This window comes from Podarcis liolepis, assembly GCF_965112155.1.
Source record: "Podarcis liolepis genome assembly, chromosome: 3".
Taxonomy (NCBI): Eukaryota; Metazoa; Chordata; class Lepidosauria; order Squamata; family Lacertidae; genus Podarcis; species Podarcis liolepis.
Genome location: NC_139557.1, coordinates 30881837 through 30906756, shown reverse-complemented (window position 1 = coordinate 30906756; position 24920 = coordinate 30881837). Strand labels below are relative to the sequence as shown.

Below are 24920 nucleotides of genomic sequence, written 5' to 3'. Positions count from 1 at the left end.
AGTGTGGCTGATTTAAGCAGCTGGGTGATCAGGGTTCAAATTCCACCCCCTGAGCTCCATGGCCTAGTCAGAATTTGAACCCTGATTTCCCAGCTGCTTAATCACACACGCACAATTTTTATTGCATTTTATGTTTTACAATTTAGAATATTCATTTAACCAACCTTAAAATATCAATGACTTCCCTTCCCCTTCCATGGTTAATTCTGCATGACATAAATCCCTGCCTATTTTATATAAACCAAGCCATTCAGTATTCCATTATTACATCTTATCAAAACTTATTTACACTGTTGAATTTATCTTAACGTTTTCAAGTGTACACAATCCCCCCCCCCGTGTATTCCATAAACATTTTCCAATCTTCTTTAAACGTATGTTCTTCTTCTTCTATGTTAGATCTGCAAGCTGCACATATTCCATCAGTTTAAGTTGCCATTCCTCTTTAGTTGGGACCTCGCTCGTTTTCCATTTTTGGGTTAACAAAACACAGGCTGCAGTAGTGGCATACATAAATATTCTTTTTTGACACCTCATAGTGCAAGTATCGTTTATTAAATTTCTATCCTACCTTTTTAATCTGAAGATCACAGGGCGTTTTACAACAGGAAAAAAGTGAAAAATATACATGGGCATAGCCAAGGGGTGGGGGCCAGCTGCCCTCCACCCTAGATCCACAAACATTATTGTAAAGCATTGAAAGCACTCTATTATTTGAGGTTGTGACACTCCCCCTACAGCAGAAGCCTGCTGCCCTCTAATGTCCTCTTCACGTGGGTATTTTTATCCGTGATTTTACAACTTTGATCTCCTAAAAAAAGAAAATTTGGCTGCACCCCCCCAAATACAGGATACACCCATGAAAATATAGGATAATTAGATGAAGCGAGCCAGGTGTAGAATCGTATGTGCTACTTTCAGCTTCTTGGAAGAAAGGTGGATACAAATTGTATTTATTTATAAAGTTATCTATACACCACCCCCTCCTCAAAGGACACAGTGGTGCATAGCAATACATTTAATGGCTACTGAAGAAAATTAAAAATGGCTGCATAGGCCTGCCCCAGGGTACCTGCCAAATTGGCTGGAAGTATTCCACAGCATGAGGGTTTATTCCCTACCCCCTACAATCAACCCATGTATCACTTTTAAAATAGAAACTGGAGACACTGCATGCCCAACTTCTGGTTGAGGTCAGTCGGGCCTCTGTAAATGCAATAAAGAATGCTAACAACATTAATAGCAATAGCACTTTCCCACTCATGTTCCTAAGCAACTTTAGGGTGAAAGGTGGATAATCGATCAAAATAATAACTGGTATTCAGTTGCATATTGTCTGATGCTGGAGGTTATGCTTAGCTAGACCTGCCCTCCATGAAGTTGTGTTATCATCTACCCATCTCTGCCATTGCCACCCCCATATTGTGAGAGCAGGCAGTGTTGTGTGCAGAAGTACTTTCCTTTTTGTCCATCCGGAATCCTACTGCCAATGAATTTCATGGAGCAACCTCATTCTTGTTACCATAAAGCACCAATGCTGCAGCAAGCAAAGGCTCCAGCAGTTCAGTCAGCTGGAGAACATCCATCTCAAGTCTCTTCCACCTCCTCCTCGTGTACTCAGTTTGCAACTTGCCACACAGCAAAACCTAGCTGCTATGCTTTTAACAGCAACCTGATATGGACAAATCAAACAAGAAAACTTTTTGCAAAGGAGCTAAGTGCTAAAAAGCCAGGGTGGGGAGGGGCGACCAACCAAGAGCATAGCAGCTAAAATGTCTTAATTCACTCTGTCACTCTTGGAGTTAAGAAGCTAGCAGAGCCAGGAACGTTCTGGTTCATGTATGTAATTTTAGGTCTGTGTGATAATTAATGACTTGTAAGTCAATCAAGGACACAAAACACACATTGGGTCTAAAGAGGTGTATGTATCTGTGTATGCTCTCATACACATTCTAGGACTTTCCCGAAATCCAACTGTGACCTCTGGTGTCACATCAGAGATAGTTTCTAGTGTCTTGGAGCAGATTCCCAGGTGGTGCAGAGGGCTATAGTTAAAAGAGGGAGCTTCTGAAGCTTATTGAAGTTTCCACAAGTTACTTGTGATTTTGGTCTTTGTAAGTTTTATAATCAGGCCATTAACAAGAGACATATTTTTAAATATATTTTTAAAAGATAACACAATTACTTTGTTACATCATATTGTTCCTAACAATATGATGTTATCTTACACATATAAGAGGTTCCATATTTCTGCTTCTTAGACCTTATTAAAAGGATCACTTCCTATAATATATTTCCATTTTATATCAATAAGTCTGCTATTGCCATCTGCCCACTTGGGGCTAAAACAGTTTTATGGCTAAGAAAAAGGTAAACGTACTTTGTTAAAGAACATTTATTTTTTTAAAAACCACGTCGAGAATAAACGGATTTGTAACAATTTTTCTATAGGCCCCAAAATATACAATGGACAATCAGTTTATTGCACAGGGGTAATGGCATCGTAGAGTCGCTGTGCAGCTAACTCCACCATTTCCCGAAGAGTTTCATCATCATCTTCACATCCTGGTTCATGGTCAACAGTCTAGAAGAGGCAAAAATAAGAATCAATTTGCAAATCCCTAATTTATTTTTCAGATCTTCTTGAGAAGACTCTGCATAGAAGCCAGACAATTTTTTAAAAATCTAAACACCCACCCACATAACTCATTCCATGAATCCAACGTAAATTTAGACTTAAATTCCCCTAACTGCTTTTGAAATGTGGTCAAAACTTTCAAAGGGCTACCACAAACCCCTACATCTAAGCCTAAATGGCTTTCTGGATCTCAGCCAAAGTCATACAGTTATGTAGCCAGTTACTCTTGGTTAGTACCATTGAGTTTAACAGCCTTAAGCAAGCTTGACAAGGCACTTTAATTCTAGGTGCTATGCCAGCAATAATGTGCCCAATTCATTCTTAATTAATTCATTTAAGAGCACGCAGCCTCAAGAACTTTGACTGGGTAGGTGGATGTAAAGAATGCCATGAATGCTGAATTTGTTGACTATTTCATACCTATATAAAATGTCTATCAGGGAACATTGTTTGCCGTAAAGCAGCGGCATCCTGACATAAGAAATGCCGGAGATCTGCTGGGTTGTTCCTCTTATATTGGGAGAAGTAGAGTGGGACTGCAGGGGGAAGGAGGAGTCAGCAAAAGTTGCCTCCCCTCCCCACTTCTCCCAATATAAGAGGAACACACCAGCAGATCTCCAGCATTCCTTACAAAACATAATTTACTGTAATCCTTCTGAGTATTTAATTTATACACAGTACTTTTTAAAATTAACAATAATTGCAAGTCCCTTTATGAGCTTTAGTTGGAAAGTGGGCAGAAATTTAAGAAACAATTCTACATCACTCTATCATTCTATTTCGTGCTATCTTCTAGCAAGTGTGATCAACCAAAAGGTTAAGTGTTGAAAGTGGAAATGCAATAATGAATTGGAAATCTTCTGAAAAGAACGATTTATTCTGACAATGGTCACCAAAATGCATGGTTAGCTGTTAGATTTCAGAAAGCCTACTGAGGTGCTGATTACATTCCTAAGCATAAATCTCATTGGCTACGCAAGACACAATACATCAGCATGAAATTTAGCCATAAATACCCGTGTATCCAATGAAAGATTTGCTGTTTTTCCATCCACAGTGATGCTCAGTACATTATCCTTCTTAGCACTTACACAGTCTTCTCCAAACATGTCCCTAGAAATGAAAGACTAATCATTAATAAACAGAGAATGGCACCAAATTATATAACTATTTAACTACAGTGTTTTCTGTTTAGCTGTGTGATCCTTTGTATCAATCAATTAATTAATTAATTAATTAATTTCTATACTGCTTTATATTTTTAAGAAAAATCTCAAAGCGGTTTACAACATATTAAATCAATAAGTCAATAAAACAATTTGAAAAAGTCAATTATAGAGTATATAGTCAAAGCAGCATCACAGAAAACTAAAATATCATCTTAAAGATTTCAAAATAAAACATTACAAAGGAGGTCAACTACAGAATACATATTTAACATAGTAGGGCTGGGTGAGTGTGGGCCCTGCCCCCTAGGGCAGGTAGAAAGGGCCTTGCAGGGTGCAGCCTTCATGCCTCACAGCCGGGTGATGTTCCTCCGGCTTCTTTTGCAAAAATAAGCCCCACTGATTTCTATAGAACTGTAGCCTAAGAATCTAACTTTCTGTTTCAAACAAATTTCTAGAAAAGAACCAAATTCAAACCTTTTTAGAATGATTTCCATACTATTAGATGGATTTTAACACTTAAAAAATGTTGGGCCTTTCAGTATAACCTCTGGTCTAAATACAAGGTTTTGAGCAAGCCCCCAAAATTAATTTTGTTCAATAACAAAGGTACTAAAATATATGATAGTTATCTTTTGTGGGAAAGAGAGGGTTATGTGATGTTATAACTTACTGAAGCATAATCTCCATCTTCTTGTGATATGCATCTATCTCTTCTTTTTTAGGAATTTTATGTACCACAGCTGGAAAAAAACCCATACATTTTACATTCCATTGTAATTGCCATTTGTTATAATGTAGCTGGGCTACATATATGTAGCTATAATGTAACAGGCATTAAACGACGAGGCAAATATTGGCACATACTACTGAGTTCCTACACGTCTAAATGGTTTCTTGTACATTATTATGTAAATGAAGTTGTGCTTAGCTAATTCAGATCCTGCTGGTGTGCGTGGAGGGGAATAGCTGGATCTGAACTTCATGCTGTAATTATTGGATTCTTAGACATGCATTAGGTTATAGACAAGTATGATCATTTTATGGGCTGAATCCAGAATTTGCTGTCTGTTGCCAATTGAAGGGCTCCTTCTGTCCCTGGAAGGCTTTTGATTCACTGGAGAGATCCTCCTCACCAGTGGGGCAGGGGAGGGCAATGGCTTTTGCAGATTCTCCCTTCTTTTTGAGGTCACCAGTGCCACCTCCCACACTTTTCCAGGGGCAAAGGGGAGGAAAGAGAACCAACAAGGTCTCACACACCTTCTCCCTGTGGGTGTGAAATCTGTATCCAAGCAAGACACCGAATGAGCTTTGTGATGTTACAGGCTTCTGTTTCTTAACATGAAACGAGTTTGCAGTCTATTGGCATTTACAGAAGAACTACTAACAGCTCAGCTTTTAATAATAATAGTTCTTCAACTGATACATTTAGGAACCAGGTTTATCTAGTACCATTTCATTACAGATAATACTGTGAGCCCACATTTTATGTGCATTTAGCTTGTGCGCATTCAGCTTTATGCGCACGGCAGAAGTTTTAAATTTTTTTAAAGGGGGCTGGGTTCTGGGGAAAATGACTTTGGCAATTCCACTAGCCACTGAACCCATTTTGGATTTAGGCATGATTTCCAGAATGTAACCCCTGCGTAAGTTGTGGGCTTACTGTATGTTTCTGCTCTGAAGATTAATTTCCCAGAACGTTAGATTCTGAACATATTTGACCTATAGTAAAAGGTAAAGGGACCCCTGACCATTAGGTCCAGTCATGGCCGACTCTGGGGTTGCGGCGCTCATCTCGCTTTATTGGCCGAGGGAGCCGGCGTACAGCTTCCGGGTCATGTGGCCAACATCACTATTAAAAGTATACTATATATAAAAATAAAAAGGGAGAATACCTTTATGAATTTTGGGATTGGACTGAACTTCCAGTATCACTGTTTTTACGGTGTCTGCATACATATCGTTAGCAGGGTTTGCTACCCACTGGAGGGAGAAAAAGCAAAATGAGAGGAAAAAGAATAATTAAAGAGCACATTAATGTTGGAATTCCATTTGAAGTGATTTTGTTTTTGGCTTTCTACATTTATTTGGTTTTGTAGCTGGTTTGAAATTCTGGTTAAGAGGGAAACTATGTTGGCTTTAACTATAAAGTTCAAAGTGGTTGCGACTAGGCTATTAGAATGGCTATGTTATGAGTCTGCCAATCTACTACATTCATCATTATCGGCCTTGCTCCTTTGTCCCACTGACTTCAAAGGCTTGGTTACCTGACATTGTATGTGGGGGTATAAGATTATAGCACTCCCTCACCTCAGGAAGCCCAACTATGTTTCAAAGCCTCTTGTATGTTATCACAACAGTTATACAGAAACTTGTATTCTGTCCTTACCTCCAGCACCACCATACCCGGCTCTTGGACCACAGTAATGTTTTTAAAAACCTTCAAAGCTGGCTTATCCTGGACGTCTATTTCTTTTATGTCACCTTGAAAAATATAAAATACCACAATAAATGCATCACTGCTTAAATATTTCTTGGGCACACACTGTACATACCACTTGGGTGGATCTATTGCAACTCATGAATTCAAAATGGTCCTAAAATGTGCCCCAAAATCTCTTCCAGCTGCACAGTGGGTTATGCTGGATGTTGTTTCAACAGTTTGTTGACCATTACTGATCTTCTCATCAAGCAAGTTCCAATAATAATTTTGGAGAGACTTCAAGCGGCTTCCTCCAGTTACACACCTGTTAGCTTTTGTAGCTGATAATAAAGCAGACTGAAAGAGCCTGTGTATGGAACAGCTTGTGTTTGTGTCACAGTGCTCATAGCCAGATCAGTGTAATCTGTAAAAAAAAAGGAAAGCAAAAAAGACAACATTAGACCCTAAGTTGTTCCTCTGTAAATTTCTGCCTGAAATTTCCCTCCTCCTCACCAGCTGCACTGTCCCACACCAATTCCAGATTTTGGGGACCCACATTCACAGGAGTAGAAAGAAGAAAGATGCAAAAGTCCCTTCTGTGAACAGGAACTCTATACTGTTTACATAAAGAAAGTTAGGGATCCAAACCAATGGAACAAGGATAATAAATGTTTTCACTTTTACTTACTGGAGAGGTCACATGGAGCAAGTATGTGATAGTTAAAATTTCTCTTAACTAGTATCCCTGAAACACGCTGCCCTTGTTCTGGTTTCTTATCTGCTAGTGAGCCCATAACCTAGAGAAATCACAAGAGAAAAATCAAGACTATGTGTAAGAAAGTGTATGGGAATAGCAAATAGGATAGATATTTTTAAATGGGTGGTGATGAAAAACAGTCCCCATTTGAACAACTGGATACGGCATCGCTTCTCATTCTGTGTACTAGACCATGTACCAAAATTTCAAGGTGAATTTATCAGCAAGCATGACTCAAAAGTACCCATCAATTACAAAACTCCCTTTACAAGCTGCCATGTTCTTTCTCAACTTCAGAATGGACAGCCCACCAATAATCCCATGTGATAGTTCTCTATGTTATGATTGGCCTATTCTTGTCCTTTTCAGAATCACTAGTTCTCCCGACCTCTGGTAGTGACCCTGGGTGGGGTCATAGACAAAGAGTGTGCACATGCATGTTATTTGAAGCTGTTAATATAGTTCAAAGGCTTCAAACAACTGCAACCCTGCAATATCCAACAGCAGATTATGGAGCATACTGAGCAGTGTATTTGTAATGGGCTGTGTTGTTTCCTAAACAAAGGCAAGAGGATGTTATGCTTCCTGACATAAGAGCTGTGTGCTGTGTTCATCATCCAATATACTGACTTGTCCCTTCGCAAGAATTAGATATATTTTTGAAGAAATAACCTGATGACTAGGTAAATGTGCTTATTGTGATGAAGAAAACATTAGCCTTTTACCTTGGCAAGCTTTTCTCCTCTGAAGTTTAGTGTTACGGCTTCAGTATTTCTAGGATTGTGGACTTCTATGTGAACTTCATCATTATCCTCATATTCACGTATTACTGCCGCTTTCAGCCTGGCCATTTCATTCTGCTCACCATGAACCAATATCTGCATGAAAAAGTCATTGTCAAAATATAGGCACTCCTGATATGTTGCTAGGAAGGTGGCAGCTTAGGGAAGAGGAGGAGAAACAGCCCTTCTTTACAAAAGGAGTGGTGGTGTCATTAATATGCGCCTGTATCCTACACCTGTATATGACTGAGAGCGCCTCACAAACCAGAGCAGCTTTTTTGAGTGGATGCTATGGGCTGCAGAGAGGGTGAAGTGAGACAATCCCTGAAGTCCACACAGCTCTTTGGAACTCAGCTCTCTTTGGATTGTTCTTTGACCCTTTCCCACATCATCTCCTCTCCATTTTTCAACCACTTTATTTTCCTGCCTCTTCTTCTATCTTCTTTCATTTCATGTTCGCTTGATTTACCTCCAAATCATTTTAGACATGTAAGTCACATATTTTCTTCCGGAAGCTACAAGCTTTACACACTGTTTACAGCAGCACTCTCAAGAAAAATCACTTTTGTTTCAAACGTGGAAGAAAACCTAAAGCATAGTTTATCATGGAAGAGGAGTGGTGCTGCAACTTTGAATTACTGTTCACCTCTGGCTAGTTAAAATGGAATTTGTTGAACTGGCATTGGTATTTGACAAAAACTGTACTTCTTGAAAATAACAAAAATAAACACTAACCACATGGGGAGGTTTTAGTGCCCGGATGAACTCGCTGGTTTGTTGGTAATCTGTGTGTGCAGAGAAAGAGATGTAATCCACAGACATCTTCAATGGGAGTTTCTGTCCTGACATAGTTGTAATTTCTTCAGGTTCAGACATGATGTGCTGCAACAATAAACAAAATGCACCCATTATATTATTTCATTCAGAATATTTATTTATTAGGAAGATACACATTAAATATAAAGGTAAAAGCAGTAAAGGATCCCTAGACGGTTAAGTCCAGTTGAATTCAACTATGGGTGTGGCGCTCATCTCAACTTTCAGGCCGAGGGAGCCACGTTTGTCCACAGACAGCTTTCCAGGTCATGTGGCCAGCATGACCAAACCGCTTCTGGCACAACAGGACACCGTGACGGAAGCCAGAGTGCAAGGAAACACCATTTACATTCCCACCACAGCGGTACCTATTTATCTGCTCACACTGGTGTGCTTTCAAACTGCTAGGTTGGCAGGAGCTGAGACAGAGCAACGGGAGCTCACCCCGTCATGCAGTTTTGAACTGCAGACCTTATGATCGGCAAGCCCAAGAGGCTCGGTGGTTTAGACCACAGTGCCACTGCATCCCTACACTAAATATATACATGTATAAAAAACAGTCAATACAGAATTCCTTCCCAGCACAAACACACAACATTTCTATCTAGCAAAATATTGCAATTGTCCTATTCTAATGCAATTCACCATGACATATCTAGTCTCCTCTGAATATATTCCATCACTGGATTCCAGCTTTGAGATTTTTCATACCAGTGTTTCTTGGTATTCTTTCATTCAGAATAAAAAAGGTACAAACTGAAGTATGCATCAGACTGTAAGTACAGGGGCACCAAAACAGTAGCCCAATTCACTCCAGATTTCCTGGTAAAATAATTAAGTCTTTTAAGCTGCCTGCCCTGCATATTAGCATATACCACTAGTCAAAATATACCTCACCTTAGCAAGTGTTCCTTCCACACAGTATCCTGCTATGATGACTCCATTCCTCTTGTCAGTACACCAGCTCTCAAATAACTCTCTGGATAATCCACTCTGCATCATACCGGGGGAAGCCATTACAACACTTGGGCCTATGTCATCAAAATGATCCATGCTCTAGGTAAACAAAGAATAATTATTATTCCATTTTATGAAAGTCAGAGAAAAGTGTTCCACCTTAACTGTTACCCTTGCTCTCAGGGACAAAAAGTCTTTTAGTGATGTATTTTTATAAAGGACTCTATGGGATCCTCAGTGAGCTCAAAGTATTTCTGCAGGGTTCTGGCAATGATGCCATATACATGAATCCCAGAAGGATGCTTATCAGAGGCATGTTTAGTGCTAGTCCCAGGTAAGAGTTGCTGGTAGACTGAATTCTTCTGAAAAGGGTTTGATGCCCAATTTTAAGTCAGAATTATAGTTCTTCATAACCTTTCTATACATTCACGTTATTAAAATTTCATTTATTCACACTGACCTTCAGATTACTAATGTGCTTGAATACAAATGGGTTGTTGATGTTGATTTGCTTGCGGATTTTATCATTCATGGCATTGACATAGGTCTGATACACGGCCATGCATTTCTTTGCCAGAGAGGAAGCATAGTATATAGGTATCTCATGAAGCTCAGGATGATTTTGCCAATATTCATCTAGGTTTTTTAAAAAACAACAACAACACACAACTTTAACAAATTATGAAAACTAAGAACAGTAAATATAATTTAGATGGACATGTAGTTTTTTCAGACACAATGAACATGTAAAGTTGGAAAGAGGTGATGTGCAGGTACATACCTAAAATCAAAAGCAATTCTTGTGCTCTTCCCAAAGCAAACACAGGAATAAGACCTCTGCCTCCCCTGTTTACAATATCATGTACAGTGTTGCAGAATCTCGCCTCCCTCTCCTCACGTTTTTCATGGATGTGTGTACCATAGGTAGATTCCTAAGGCCAAAAGACACACCATTAAAAATAATGATGAGACACATGACCAGAATGGCAGTGTGACTATGCCACAATCTAGTCACAGCCTCACTATTCCTATTACTAAAAACTGCCACGGGATCTGCCACCCACACTCCAGAACATATGTAGACCAACTGCTCACAAAAATAGGAATTGCTTCTTCAAACCATCAAAAATGTAATGAGTTGTGTCGATCAGCATGGCTGTGGCACTATACCTGATCTCAAACATGTCTAGCATGAGAATTTAATAAACCAGAGCTAAATTTTGATATATTGTTGTAATTTTCTAAGACAAGAGTGTACAACTTATTTTGTATGATTAATCATGAATTGTAGTACGACGATAAACTTTGCCCTATGATTTCCCCCACAAAAAATATTCTTAAATCATATTCATCTCATATATACACATACAAATACACACATATACCATTTAAGGGGTTTATTTTTCAAACTTGCAAAAATTACTTTTTGATCATACTTTATAAAATTACCAAAGAGCACTCCTTTTTTTTAAGTGCACTGCACTATTTGCCCACTTCCAGAGTGTGTTAAATAGAGGTGCCTTAGTTTGAAGGCGTGTGAACACTTTCTATGTTATTCGAGTTTTCACTTCAAATTATTATAGAAGCTTACAATTATAAGAATATCTGGTTTAATATTGGGAATCTCAGCTGCCATCAAGTGCCTATCTTCTTGTCTTGAGAAGTCACCTGTGTATAAAAGCTTTGACAAAGAAACAATGTACACTGTAATTAGACAGAAAAACTAATATAAACCATGGTAAAAAAATTAACAGTTAGGTCAATGTCTATTGGTTCATCAATAGTCCTTCATGGACCAAGCAGTAAGTGCTTAAGGGAAAGCCTGTATCACAAAATATGATGGGAAGTTGAAATTTCATGCATACTACTTGAGCACTACAGATGGATAACTCTTAACTTCCAATAACAATAGCTTATGCCAGGGATGAAGAACCTTTTTTAGCCAAGGGCTGCAATTCCCTTGTGAGCAAACTTCAACGGGCCACACTCCAGCGGTGGGCAGAGGCAGAGGCAAAAGGTGGGTGGAACAACCATAGAAATCTAGGATATGCTCACTGGAATTAAAGGAATCCCTAAGGATTGACTTCACATTGGCCTGGTAGTATCTACTTTGCTTAAGCAGGGTGACGTAAGTTGGATGTAATGTTTCTATAGGTTGTAAATGAATGAGATGCGAAAGCGGAACTTATTCTGCTGTTATCACTACTTCTGATGCTAAAATTACTTCTGCTGAGAGCCTGAGTACGTGCTAATCTTTCTATCCTGCAATAATAAAAGCTAGCAGTGTTTAAACCTGCTATTGTGTGGATTAATAGGTCCTTGGGAAGAACTGAAAATACCCATTTCCAAAAACTAAGTCCTTCATAATGGATCTGACATAGACTACATTCCAGTTGTACAAAATTCAGGTGCACACACATTTAGAATAAACACACATGAACACATGAAAGCTTCTTCACCCTCTATCCAGGCAAGCAAGGGGCATTATCAAATTTTCAGCCAGCAAGAGGTATTATTACACATTCCCCCCAAGCTAAAGCACTCAATGAAGCCATGGAAAAGGGTCAGTGAGGGCTGGGTGTGTAGCCAAATGAGTCTCAAGGGCCAGACAGAGAGGACTGGAGGGGTGCAGTTCCAAGGTTCCCTACCTCTGACTTACACCATGGAGCTTTAATGTGACAGGTTTAATAGAAATGTGATGGTGAATAAATCCTATACCCACAAAACACACTGAAGAGGTAAATTAATATAAATAAAGGCCCACTGATAACAAGCCTACTTGGATTATCTAGTGAGCTAAGGAAATACCTTGACTCCAGCTATTTCAATCATAAACATGGCTGCTCCCAGAACGTGGCCTGCGTGGTAACACCAGAACTTGATTCCCGCCACCTCTTTCACTTCATGGAAGTTGATAGTTTCTATTTTGTCCATGCTTTCTTCCAAGTCTGTCTCCGTATACAGCATGTCATCTGCTGATATATTGCTGTATAAAATAGTAAGGCAAAATGTCATCCTGTTCCCCAGTTTTTGAAGATAAGATTGTGCCGGACTCAGAAGACGGTCGCCACAAACTGCCCTTGAGATTACAGGGCAACAATGCAACAGGCAAAAATATTACACATTGTTCAAATTATGGTATCATTTCACAAAATTTTTATCCCACAAGTATGAGGATGAACTCACCTAACTTTGACGTAATCTGACAGAAGCCACCTATAAATTGCTTTTGTAGCATGGGTCATGAAGGTCCTCCCTTTAAAACTTGTCTTCTGCAGAAACCATGGCAATGCGCCACAGTGATCCAAATGGAAACTGAAAGAGGCAAGATCAGATTTCAGAATCAAGCCCTATAATACCATGGCATGCAGCTAGATCATTTTTGTTTCAACAAAAGATCAAGTAACAAAACAGCTAACACTTAACACTTCAACATCAGCAAAGCTTAACAAATCTGTTACAGAGTCTCAGCATTTTAAAATAAAAACACAAAATCCCCCTCAGCCTTCAGCATTGAGCAACACATCACTTACTGACTAATCAAGAGGAGATCAATCTCAGCTGGGTCTATCAGATCGATATATGGAAGTGCATCCATTCCTTCTAGGCCAGGGTGGATTCCACAATCAAGCTAAAAAAAAAGATGACCGATAATTGTATTTCTACAAACAACTAGTATATGGTATTAACACATACTTACACACTGATGATTGCTCTTTTACATCAAAACAGTAAAGTTTATGTTGCATCTTGATATTTCAAATATTTAAAAGCATGTGATCTTAGGTGTAACCCAAATGTTTCTCCTCTCATTTGAAGGAAATGGGTGGGGGAGTGACAGCACTGTTGGCAATGCTCCATAAAAGGAACACAACTCTGGAAAGTTTCCATGTCAGCTCAATGCATCCCTGCACTGTCACTCGGACAGTGGTGGCGGTGAGGGCTAGCTTGGCAACCCCCGCCCGGCACATGCCTGCCCCAGGTGTTGGCAACCAACGTTATGCCACTGCTGAAAAGTGAGCAATGTGGTAGCCCTACAAAACTTCTGGGGAGGGCTTTCCTCAGTCTGGACACTGAAAATGAAAATGTCCCATGTCCATCCCAACTCATCAAAGTTCATATAGTGTTTGTGTGGGCTGTGTGTGTGAAACAATACAAGGAGAGAGCCAGAAGAGGCTCATATATCCTTAAGAGGTTTGCAGTGGTAGAATGCTTTGAATATTTACTGTCAAAGATGTGTCTACTGTGACAAAATGTTAATAAATAACTTAGATAGATGATTACCATTATCTTCCTTCCTTTAAATTCCAGAATAATGCATGATCTTCCTACTTCCTGCCCTGCACCTCTGTGAAAAGAAAGTTGTGACAAATTACAAAAAACAATCAACAACCCACTGATATAAAAACAACTATAAGTAACTGACCAAGCAAAGTGATGTCTTTGGTTTAATTCCATGGCCTGATTTGGATGTAATGCCAAACTATGGTTTAACATTATGTGAACAGCCCTGGGCAAGCCTCGGGCTCATGTAGTCCCCAAGGAGAATGGAAGCTTTCATATTCGCTTTTAGCAATACATCTGAACCCTAAACTGCAACTAATTTTGAACTATTGTTCCTTCAATCAAGCCTACTATTTAGCCCACATTTTGAAATAACTTCTGAGTAAAATGTATACAAGACTAATCAGAGTTCATACATGATTGGGCATAACATTAAAAACAGTTAACAATAGAAGCAAAAGATTATAATCACCTCCTCACAACTAAGATGAGAGAGTATGCAAGTCCAAGGCTTGCCCAGGTTCATTCATATTGTGAATTTCAACTAGGAACCCAGTTCAACATCTGCACCAATTTTCAAAGAGAGGAACCAAAATTGGCAATAATGTGATATGTGAACTGAAACCTCTTGAAAGTCGTGCTTTACAACAGCACAATCCTAACCAGAATAAGACCTATTGAACTTAGTGGAGGTAACTACGAGATAAGTGAAGATTGTACCCCTAGTTATGTAAGTGCACATTTGGATATAAAGGCATACCACATTCTGTAATGAACTCAATTATAGTAAGAGACGTAGTTGGTCATTTAAATCATGCTCCTCAGATTTCTAGAGATTTTGCAGAATGTAATACGGAACAAAACAGAGTTGCAAATATGGCTACAGGGGTCAGCTAGTCTAAAACAAAATTCAAGAGGACACCTGTCCATACACACTAAGCCTAGTCATTTTTGGCTTCTGCGGAGTCCTAAAGCAAAAGAACCAACACACCACCAATTTACAATAGGTTTCCTGCCTGGTTGCCTGCAGCATATCCAGGCAACTAGGAAAATGGTTATTTAGAAGCCAGCTACAGAATGTGGTATTTAAAGTAAACAAGTCACAATTTTTATTCTAGCTTCATGCATGTCTATGGTGTAACTAAATAAAGTAGCAGAGATGATTAAACAAATCCAGGATCACAGTGAAACAGGCTCATTCAGACATTAAATTATTACAGTTGAATGAAAGGTCATATGTCTAGAACCAAGGATTGTAGGTCACCTTTAAAAGATAAAGGGCTCCTTGTTGGAAAACAGTGAAAGAGAAATGATTAAGGGAGATGACGGATTAAAAATTAAGCATGAGCTTCCTATGAGCTGTTGAAGATAAGGCCTTGTCTAGACAAAAGATGATAAGGTAATCCTGTCATGAAATCAATAATGCTTCATCCATTTCGCTTAGCCAGCTAGAATGAAAGTTTCTATGATAATGCCCAAAAATTGTACAAGCTGCTGAGGCGTATAAGGATAAATCAGAAAGTTGGTGAGAAAAAAAAGGCTGCTTGACTTCTAAGAGTAAATGTGAGCCTTGCAGAGTAAGGTCTAGAGTAGATTAAATGTAGTAATGTATACACTGGTTCTATCAACAGAGTGCTTTGAAAACATTTCAGGCTGTTTCAGACTGAGGAGCAACAGTTATTGTAGCAACTTACCAATAAAAGTATACTAGCCTACTTCCTAACATCTTAGGGAGGAAGGATCTACAGTGGTACCTCGGGTTAAGTACTTAATTCGTTCCGGAGGTCGGTACTTAACCTGAAACTGTTCTTAACCTGAAGCACCACTTTAGCTAATGCGGCCTCCTGCTGCCACCGCGCCGCCAGAGCACAATTTCTGTTCTTAACCTGAAGCACTATTTCTGGGTTAGCGGAGTCTGTAACCTGAAGCGTATGTAACCCGAGGTACCACTGTACTGGGAAATGAATCACTAGATCTACCAAGCCCACAAAACGGTGGTGACTCAGCAATTAATAAGATGAGAGATACACATAGCCCTGCAGTGGGGGGGGGGGCGGCTGGACCTGTGGGGGCATGTCTCATGTCCAAACATAACAGGAAAACATAGCAGCAGCATGTGACTCAGCATTTTGCTCTGCCATCTCCACAACATTTCTGACGACAGGCTTCCAAAATAATACCTGACAGCCTGAAAGGATTCTCATTGCTATGAATGAAAGAAAACAAAAATTCCTATTGACACCTTGTCTCATGAAGCATTTGCCCGAAGACATAAATGTGGAATCCATGAATGGGGGAGATATTCCACTAGCATTGAGTTTACATCCTCTAAGAGACCACTGGAAGCTGACAGACTTTGTACTATTGTCTTTATTTACAGAAATGCAAGCTGACAATAACTGGGGACACAAGGCAGGCAACTGCTACTAGAGAGGCCAGTTACCCCACTCAGATCCCCATAGAGTTCCTGCACTCTCAATGTGGGCTATCAACCAACTCAGCTCTCTGCCATTTCTAAAAGTGCTCCCTCATCCACTTAACACATCTGTCCCCTATCCAAGGCTTGAGTATCTCATTCAACACCACAGAGAGAATCCAAACAATCAAGGGACCATCTCCTGACTCTAACCATGATCCCCCATAAAGCTTGAACCCTGGACTGTGAACCAATAATTGCTTAACAACACCATGTTTGGGATAAATAACCCCCCCCCTCTGTGTGTGTGTGTGTGTGTGTGTGTATAGATAGATAGGATTAAGTATGTACAGTGGTATCTCGGGTTAAGAACTTAATTCGTTCTGGAGGTCCGTTCTTAACCTGAGGTACCACTTTAGCTAATGGGGCCTCCCTCTGCTGCCGCACGATTTCTGTTCTCATCCTGAAGCAAAGTTCTTAACCCAAGGTACTACTTCTGGGTTAGCAGAGTCTGTAACCTGAAGCGTCTGTAACCTGAGGTACCACTGTATATGTTTGTGGCTGGCATCTGTCTTGAGAGGCAATGGAGGAGTGTGCCTTTGAGAGTGAAGTCAAACCATTGGAGAGTTACAGAGCCTGTTGTGGCTGTAGAGACCAATACACTAAATAGGACAGACATGTTTTGCTGCAGCTGGGGCAGATATAAGCATTTGGTTATGCTGCTGTAGATGCACCATGGCGTTTCTTCTCTCTGTATGTCTGCCTTCCTCCTCTGTTGCTACTGTAGACACACAACTTCTCTGTCTTGTCTCCAGGGACTGCAGTCATCTGCAAGGGTTGATGTTGCCAGCCTTCCTCATGTCTCCCTTGCAGATATCTTTGTAATGAAGAGTTGGTCTGGTGCCTGAAGCCAGCTCCCTGTAGAGCACTGTCCTTGGAGATCCTGCCATCTTCCATTCTGTGGACACGACCAAGCCAATGTCGCTGAGACAGGAGTGCAAACATGCTGTTTTTTTTATTTGTTTGAGATCTGTCCCGCCATGTGATGCCCCAAATCTTCCTGATTTGCATACAGATATATAGATAGGGACGCGGGGGGTGCTGTGGGTTAAACCACAGAGCCTAGGACTTGCCGATCAGAAGGTCGGCGGTTCAAATCCCTGCAACGCGGTGAGCTCCCGTTGCTCAGTCCCTGCTCCTGCCAACCTAGCAGTTCAAAAGCACGTCAAAGTGCAAGTAGATAAACAGGTACCGCTCCGGCGGGAAGGTAAACGGCGTTTCCGTGCGCTGCTCTGGTTCACCAAAAGTGGCTTAGTCATGCTGGCCACATGACCCGGAAGCTGTACGCCGGCTCCCTTGGCCAATAAAGCGAGATGAGCGCAGCAACCCCAGAGTCGGCGACGACTGGACCTAATGGTCAGGGGTCCCTTTACCTTTATAAATATAGATACTCTCAGAGATTTTATTTATCCAGAACATGATAATGTTAGGCAATTATTGGTTCACAGCCCAGAATTGAAGATATCCTTCTCCTCCCTCCCTCCCCCTCTCTATATATGAGAGAAATGCTTTCGTGAGGGTTTGCAACGGCAGACATGGGAGCCCTTTAAGCTCTGCGCGCGAGGGGGCAGAGCGAGAGAGTGCGCACGCGCGCAGCAAGGGCGGTTGGTCAGCCGAAGGCCGCGGCGGCGCGAGACCGTCCCAGCCACTCACAGGGGCCGAATCAACAGCTGGTCGCTCTCCTCGGCGGGAATGAACGCCTCGGTCCTTCTCCTCGTCGCCATCTCCGCGAGGAAGAGGCACGGCGCGCCCTCTTGGCTTGGCCCTCGCCGGCACCTGTACTTCGTCCACAGCCTCGCTCGCGCAGCCGGAAAGTGAGCGTTCCCTCTCCATCACTTCCGCACCACCATAGAGTCTCTGCGCTAAAAAAGTCCTTCGAAATGTCCTAGAGCGGAAGAGGCAGACGGAGCGTAAGTTCTCCGACGCGACGGTTGCTACCCGGAAGCAGAACGGGGAGGGGCTTCCTTGTGCTCAGTATTTCATTGTGGTGGGAATGAAAGGTAGGGGTCATTTTTGGGTCAGGTAGGGGGTGATGCTCCTGGTGCCCTTTCAGTTCTGCTAAGAGCAGGGTAACTGGGTCAGTCTCTGGCAGCAAAGCCAACAAAGTGTCTTGTGGCTCCTGAAAAGGCTGACCGACTTATTTAGGCAATATAAAGTTTCATGGAATGGAATCCACGTTGCCGGATCTACGAAATACAGTGGTACCTCGGGTTACAGACGCTTCAGGTTACAGACTCCACTAACCCAGAAATAGTACCTCGGGTTAAGAACTTTGCTTCAGGATGAGAACAGAAATCGTGCAGTGGCAGCGCAGTGGCAGCAGGAGGCCCCATTAACTAAAGTTGTACCTCAGATTAAGAACAGTTTCAGGTTAAGAACGGTTAAGTTCTTCACCCGAGGTACCACTGTATATTCGAAGGTGGCGAGTGAAAGAGGATTGTAAGGAGCGAGGTCGGAGAGAAACGAAATGTAGAAAACTCCAGGCAGTGGAAATGATGTTAACAGTGACCAAGCTGTTGGTTTTTGTTTTCTTTCCTTTTTGCAGGATTTGCAGCGACTGCAGCAGTGGCAGCTTTTTTTTGCTGTGGTAATGTAGTGAGGCGGAGAATCTTCATTTGCTGTATTTCTGCCTGCGATGTCAGCTGTTGACGGCATAAAGAAAAAGAGAAGGGGGAAAGGAGAGGCACCCCTCTTCTGAAATCATGTGGAGAAAATGTCAGTTCTGAAACGAGCCAGGCTCATTCCTTCCACGCTGCAGGTAACGTCAAGACAAGTACAGATAGCACTGTAGTTTTTCAGAACACCTTCCTCCATTAATTGTACTTTTAGTGGAGAAATGGGTTTCAACAAAAAATCTGTGTAAACCTGCATGTTAAATATTACGTGTTTGGAATATTTACAAACTGTTAAACCATAGAAAATGTCGTGGTGATGTACAATAGCAATAAAATGACGACAAATAAAACAGATAAAGAGATATCAAGTGTTGCTTGTGTGTCAGCTTGTCCTTCTAGGAAAGTCTGTAGAAATTTGTTGGCATCCAATGAAATGTACACAATTTTAAAGGAAAGCATGGTTCTACAAGCATTCATACTGTTGACGGAGTAGTGACAGTAAGCATCTGCTTTTAGAATATTTTGAAGAACCTTTGTTTGAGTTTCGAGATATTTATATTCATTACTAATAAGCAGAGATCACAACCATGAAACATATATTTTGTTTTTCAGTTTTAAACTTGGCACTGTGGAAACCACAGCTTGACAGTCATTTAATGGCAGTTGCTTGACTCTGCCTTTTAACTGGCAGATTTGAACCTCCATAACAAATGTAAAGATATATCTATGAGGTGTTTATGTGTACTGTATGTAGAATTGGAGTTATATTGGGGTGGCAAACAGGACTCTCTTTTCATTCTTTACAGTATTCTCACTGATTCTATGTCAATTTAAAAATGTTCAGAAAAGGAAAAAAGCGGCATAGTAGCAGCAGTTCACAAAGCAGTGAAATTAGTACCAAAAGTAAGGTAAGCAAATTTGGGTATGCCTCCTTGAAAATTGACAAATTTTAAAATATATTCATATCAGTCAGTTATCCCTTGTATGACATTGTGGAAGTTTGGCATCTGCTAAATGGTGCATTCAGATGTACATCCTGAAGATGTTTAGAGTTAGGGATGAATCTACATTTACTAAAATGTTCATATCCTTTTTGTTATACTTGCTATTTCTTCATGCAGACTTGGCATTCAAATTGAGAATAATTGATGTTACTAAAGTCAACCAGCTACATTAAAAATTGTACATATTTTGTACCGTCATGACAAAGAAAAATAACTCCTACAGTTATCTTAAGTCCTATAAGCATAGATGCAGCCACTGAAAGTGAATTGTAAATGATGAAATACCGCTAAGCTTGTGGAATAGAGAGAAAGAAGGAATTTAAAGTGTTCTTATTGTTGAAGGATGTTGTACTGCAATGTGATGTGTTATTCCGTAGCTGCATTTGGATGTAACAAACTATGGTTTATTGTTATAGGAATAAGCCTTCATTAATCATGCTTCTGGTTTAATTCATGCCTTTAATTCATGAGTTTATAAGAAACCACACTTTTAAATATTATTTGACCTGCATAACTTCATAATGCTTTCATATGTATTCTTCCTTATCTAGTCAGTGGATTCCAGTCTTGGTGGGCTTTCACGATCTAGTACTGTGGCTAGTCTAGATACAGACTCCACAAAAAGTTCAGGTAGGAAATTGATGATGGCCTAAAGACATTCTGTTATTTGTCAGAATGCATAGATGAGTTTCATAACTAATTGAAGCTGTATCTAGAAATGTGAACATGCTGACACAGAACTTTACTAATTTTTTAAAGCAGAAAACAACACTGAGTCTGCTGTTACAAATTATTACATCATCTGTGCATATACAAATAAAATTATGTAATATACACCTTTGCAGTATATGCATCACATTTTTATATTATGATGTCAATCTGTGTGATTTGTTGTCTTTTTGTATAGATCTGCTGCCTTTACTAATTTGTATAATTTCCTCTGTATCTGGTATTTCTATGGACAGGCAAAAAGCTAGACAGGACTTCAGAATCCTGTTTTGTTCATGATGGAAACTTTGCTGGGCAGCTCCTCTGCCTTTTGAAATTTCACTAGCAAGTGCCCCTATTTTCAAGCTTACATTTGGTGCAATGTTGTGGTCGTACCATGTTCTGATGTTTCCTTATGCTTCCATGTATCCAAAGCAACACACTTGGTTTTATGCTCTGTATTTGCAGAAACCTCTGGTACCCCAATATAAGAAATTTAAGTCATCCCCCGATTCAGTTCTGCTTTCTTGCAAGATAAATATTTTAATGTGGTTGGAATAAGCCCGGGGAAAACAATAAATCACTTTTAGGTGACACTTTTATTTCTTTCTTCTTCTTTTTTTAAGAAAAGGGACACAATTCAACATTTTGTCCTCAGGTTCTGTTCCCATCCTCCCCCCATATGCTCCCCAAATCTGTCCTGGGGCTTTCTCCAAACCTGTGGAACAGATTTTGGGACAGTGCAAGGGGGGAGGTATGGAGACCACTGTTGCACAACAGAAGTAATTCCAGTTACAGTTATTTAGATAAATACTACACTGAGTCATTTTAAATGGTTGAATGCCCAATAAGTTTGCCAATTGATAAAATGATGGAGCAATGGTTTAAATGTCTGCTTCTTTATAGGCCAGAGCAATAGCAACTCAGATACTTGTGCAGAATTTAGAGTAAAATATGTCGGTGCCATTGAAAAACTGAAGCTTGATGAAAGCAAGACTTTGGAGGGACCATTGGACTTGATAAATTACATAGATGTGGCACAGGTAAAGACTGACTTTGGCTGTATGTCCCCTTGGGTCTTTTTATGGGGAAACTGTGGCCCTGGGAAACTATCCTAGTCTAAGCCATCTTTATTTTTAAGAATTGGTTTCCAGTTCTGCTGAGTTCCAGATGACTGTTCCTCACTGGTATTGAAAGCGGGGCTGGGAGTCTGGGAAATTGGCTGTTTTCGATAACCTTTTTCTTGGTACATTGTAATGTCTAAACATTTGCTGTGGCTGATGGTCTCAAAATAGAATAGCTGAGCAAGGGAGTTAAAAAAAGGATCATGCTCCAGGAAACTTTGGCTTGTTTTGGAATCACTAGAAAGCATTTATTTCTGTTCTGCTTCAGAAACTTAGCGTGTGTGCAGTACCTTGGCTTCTGCGGTGTAAAATGAAGTAGCAAAGTACCGTATCTATTATTGTCAATAAACTTTCACAGAGCTATTGTCACTCTTTTGACTTATTTTGAAGGCTGTTGCTGCTTATTTATTTACATGAGAACATACAAGTTGTATCAGACTTGTTTTGTCATCAAACTGTCTCTGCCTACAATAATTCCTTTTTGGTTTTTTTCCAAAGCAAGATGGAAAGCTACCCTTTGTTCCAGGGGAAGAAGAATTCGTTATGGGAGTTTCCAAGTATGGTATTAAAGTCACAACTTTGGACCAGTATGTAAGTTGCTCCTGGTTTTAAATATGCCTTATTCAATTTATTCAGTAATTCCATCTCAGAATATTTCTGATGATAATTGTGATATGATTTTTTTTTCTCCTGAAGATACCAAAATGGGCTTTGATTATACGAAGAATTCCAAGTTCTGAGTTTGGTGTATTGAAATTTAAATCCAACTATTACAGTTCTGTTTCTTTGCAGTAATAACCTTTTTCCTGTTAGACACACATTACCATCTTTTTGTAGACATTCTTGACTATAGTCTTTATTACCTTTTGCACAGTTCACTTAATAACAGATTTCTGTTTTCACTCCAGATTTTTTTAAAGTCAATCAGTTCAAAAGCAGATGGTTTCTGGCTGATGTAGACAATTTTGCTACCTACAGAATAGCTTTGTATGTGCTAGGAGGTAGAGAAAGTTATGGGTGACTGCCAAGGGAATTTCTAGATTTCGGAAACTTCATAATTTTAAGTTTTGGCAATTTGCAGTTCTGAAAATTGATGTTTTAATTTACTCTTAGGTTGTCTTTTTTGTTTTTTGTGATTTATATTGTAATGCCCATTGGCTGCAAGCAATGAAACTGACAAATTAACACATGGCATTTTCAGGATGTTTTGCATAGGCATGCACTCTACCTAATTGTTCGGATGGTCTGCTATGATGATGGCCTTGGGGCAGGGAAGAGTTTACTGGCTTTAAAGACAACTGATACAAACTATGAAGAGTACAACCTTTGGATATACCAGTGTAATAGTATGGTAAGGTTCATGCTTAATATTACTTTAAAAAACACTTGCTGGATAATTCTAGGTTGACAATAAGTCATAAAATATGCAAAGTGCTATCATATGCTTGTGCCTTATGTCTAGCTACATGTACTGGACCAAAACATGACAAAATAGGTTTGTACCATTGCGGCCTATATAAGGAAATGTTGTGTAGCCATCTTGTGGCACAGGCAGATTTCATGGCTTGGTCTGCCTTCCCATATTTTGCTGCCTGTTTCCCAGATCGCTAGAATAGAGATAGAATTAAGATAGGAGCAATTACATGCATATACTAGAGTAATACTACCTCCTACTTAAGACATGATTTGTGGCACACTGGCCAAATTGGCCAGGCATCGCTATATGTGCAAGTGTCAGAGCGACTCTAAATTTCATGTGCATTTGTTCCTGCCGCAGCCATTATCTTCTGTAGCAGCAGCAGTGCAAGTAGCAAAAGAGCAGGAGCCCATGTGAAAATAAGATAGTGGCAGTTCTGTAATTTCAAATTAATTGCATATGCTTCTTTGGTACATTTATTTTCTCCCTGTCAATCATTTCACCTTACAGATTTGTGGGATAAAGTACCCCTTTAATTAAATCTGTAGCTTTATTAATTAAAGGTGGGTGACATCACCAGCTCACAGGGCTTCAAGGGGAAATTAGAACCACTAGGAGAGCATAACACTAACCTTTATTCTCATAGCTTTGTCGCTGCCATATATTTGAACTTTAAATGCACCAGCCTGGCTTTCCAAGTGCCATATGTATGCTAGCAAATACTGCACTAATATCACTTGGTGATAGGCTTTGAGTTTAAATTCCCTGGAGCCCTATACTGGCACCAGCCTGACTTTCCAAGTGCCATATGTATGCTAGCAAATACTGCACTAATATCACTTGGTGATAGGCTTTGCGTTTAAATGCCCTGGAGCCCTATACTGGCAACTGCTTGGTAAACAAGGGAAACCCAGCATCCATGCAGGAACTGTCCCCCTGTTAACAAACAGCCTATCTGGAATATCAAACTCTGATGATACGTTTCTGCTGGCAATTTCTAAAATAGCAACTCTTGTTTGCAAGTCACATTTCTGGACCGACCCCACTGCTCTACATAGAATGTTTTAATCAGGGATAGTCAACATGGTTCCCTCCAGATGTTGTGGACTGGAACTCTAATTACCTCCGCCACTGGTCATGCTGGCTGGGGCTATTGGGAGTTGCAGTTCCAAGTACCTGGATGGCACCACATTGGCTGCCTAGCTTAAGATAGGAAATGTCATCAAAGCAAAGCATGCTATAAGGGAAATGCTGAAACTTCGAGATGGGCTTGAGGCTGAATACGTCTTCATGTTCATGAAAACAAGTATGAGCAACTCTTTCTGTTTATAAAATGCAGGAACAAGCACAAGCTATTTGTAAGGTGCTGTCAACAGCCTTTGACTCTGTTTTAACATCCGAGAAGTCCTGAATTTCTACAGCTGCACTTCATGCTGAGAGGAAGTACTGCTTGCTGTGACTGCAGCAAATGGAGAAGAATGAAAACAAGTATTTTGGAGTAGATGTGATTTTTTTTTGTTAACTGCTTGAACATACTGTTCAAAGGAATGAAGGGTTTTTTTGTGGGTTGTTTTTTTTTTTGTAAAATACCATTTGTTTGTTTCCCAAACTGTCACTCAGAGCTCAACTGACCGTGCTTGAGTTTCTGTGCTAAATATCAAATCTTATGTTTAAAAGATTTATACCATTTTTGTAAATGAATAAAAAAAACGAATAGAAGGCGTGTTTCTAAATATGTTCTAATCTGACTACCC

At 40.1% G+C, this 24920-nt stretch overlaps 2 protein-coding genes across 4 annotated transcripts; one reads left to right on the top strand and one right to left on the bottom strand.

Moving 5' to 3' along the window:
- Positions 1 to 2380: 2380 nt before the first annotated feature.
- CPSF3 (cleavage and polyadenylation specific factor 3) lies at positions 2381 to 18086 on the bottom strand. The gene is made up of 18 exons (XM_083495582.1): positions 17952 to 18086; positions 13823 to 13886; positions 13072 to 13169; positions 12725 to 12853; positions 12347 to 12524; positions 11130 to 11219; positions 10320 to 10470; positions 9999 to 10174; positions 9479 to 9637; positions 8501 to 8647; positions 7709 to 7861; positions 6915 to 7023; positions 6552 to 6650; positions 6194 to 6288; positions 5700 to 5787; positions 4478 to 4547; positions 3655 to 3751; positions 2381 to 2584 (listed from the first exon to the last, which is right to left on the bottom strand). Exons 1-18 carry the CDS (start codon positions 18020 to 18022, stop codon positions 2480 to 2482), a joined length of 2079 nt encoding a protein of 692 aa, XP_083351708.1. The 5' UTR covers positions 18023 to 18086; the 3' UTR covers positions 2381 to 2479.
- ITGB1BP1 (integrin subunit beta 1 binding protein 1) lies at positions 18083 to 24885 on the top strand. 3 transcript variants are annotated; one of them, XM_083495772.1, is made up of 8 exons: positions 18083 to 18208; positions 18844 to 19056; positions 19720 to 19821; positions 20469 to 20547; positions 21532 to 21668; positions 22248 to 22340; positions 22951 to 23100; positions 24506 to 24885. In XM_083495772.1, the coding sequence occupies exons 3-8, from the start codon at positions 19750 to 19752 to the stop codon at positions 24575 to 24577; spliced, it is 603 nt and encodes a 200-aa protein (XP_083351898.1). In that variant the 5' UTR covers positions 18083 to 18208; positions 18844 to 19056; positions 19720 to 19749; the 3' UTR covers positions 24578 to 24885. The 3 variants fall into 3 exon arrangements, with proteins under 3 accessions (XP_083351898.1, XP_083351897.1, XP_083351899.1); XM_083495771.1 differs by having other exon boundaries at positions 18190 to 18298; XM_083495773.1 differs by lacking the exons at positions 18083 to 18208; positions 18844 to 19056; positions 19720 to 19821; positions 20469 to 20547 and having other exon boundaries at positions 22252 to 22340.
- Positions 24886 to 24920: the final 35 nt, after the last annotated feature.